The following is a 1,208-nucleotide window of genomic DNA, read 5'->3' as shown; positions in this document are numbered from 1 at the left end:
ATTTCCAAAAATATCTACCTTGCTAGGCATCAGTAACTCCCATCTGTAATCCTAGACATTCAGGAGGCTGAGATCTGAGGATCATGGTTCAAAGCCAGCCCAGGCAGGAAAGTCCATAGGAGATTCATCCCCAAAGAGCCAGAAGTAATGCTATGGCTCAAGTGGTAGAGTGCTATTCTTGAGCAAAGCAGTGAAAGGATAGCACCCAGGCCTGAGTTCAAGGCCCAGGACTCACACATAGAAATCTACATTTTACATTGCAGGGAGGTGGGGGGGAGAGGGGCGGGAACCCAAAAAACACAGAGAAAGAAAGAGAAAGAAGAAGATAATCCTATTCATGATCTCCTTCTCTCCCAGGATAAAAAGGATCCACACACAGAATTCAGCCTCAGGCATTTGGTGCTCACCACCCTCAATCTCTTCTTTGCTGGCACAGAACAGTGAGCTCGACCCTACGCTATGGAATGTTGCTCTTAATGAAATATCCTCAGGTAGAAGGTGAGCTGAGCTGGCATCTCCCACTCCTCTGACAGGAAGAAAGGAAGATACCATCTTGAAAAGGCAAGATATGCCAGGTGCTGGTCGCTCATGCCTGTCATCTTAGCTACAGAGGAGGCTGAGAGCTGAGGATTGTGGTACAAAACCAGCCTAGGCGGGAAATTCTGTGAGACTCTTATTTCAGCAAAAAAAAAAACAACTAGAAATGGAGCTGTGGCTCAAGTGGTAGATCTCTAGCCTTGAGTGGAAAAGCTCAGGGACTGTGCCCAGGCCCGGAGTCTAAGCCCCAATAACAACACAAACAAAACACAACTAAGCACACAAGGATTTTTACCTTCAGAGGTGAACAATAATTTGTACTGGAGATAAAAATTAATCTCCCCAACTCAAGATCTATACCTCCATGGTGTTTGCAAAATCCAGACCAGCCTCTGCCCAAGCTACCCTGACAGAAACACCTCCTGCCCTTTCTTGCCTTCTTTTTTATTAACTTTTATGTTTTTCACTTGTGGGGCTTGAACTCAGGGCCTGGGTGCTGTCCCTAAGCTCCTATTGCTCAAAGTTAGCAATCTACCACTTTGAGCCATGGTGTCCCTTCCAGATTTTTCTGTGATTTCATTGGAGATAAGAGTCTGATGGACTTTTCTGTCCAAGCTGGCTTCAAACAGCAATCCTCAGATCTCAGCCTCCTGAGTAGCTGTGATGACAGG

General features: G+C 46.0%; 1 protein-coding gene across 1 annotated transcript in view; it reads left to right on the top strand.

Moving 5' to 3' along the window:
• The window catches only part of LOC106001809 (cytochrome P450 2G1-like), a 17,232-nt gene that overhangs the window by 7,611 nt on the left and 8,413 nt on the right, over nt 1-1,208 (top strand). The window contains 1 exon segment of the mRNA XM_013036784.1: nt 437-491. Coding sequence (XP_012892238.1) covers nt 437-491 — 55 coding nt within the window.

Source organism: Dipodomys ordii, unplaced genomic scaffold, assembly GCF_000151885.1.
Source record: "Dipodomys ordii isolate 6190 unplaced genomic scaffold, Dord_2.0 Scaffold442, whole genome shotgun sequence".
NCBI lineage: Eukaryota > Metazoa > Chordata > Mammalia > Rodentia > Heteromyidae > Dipodomys > Dipodomys ordii.
This window is presented reverse-complemented; position numbering and strand designations above follow the sequence as displayed.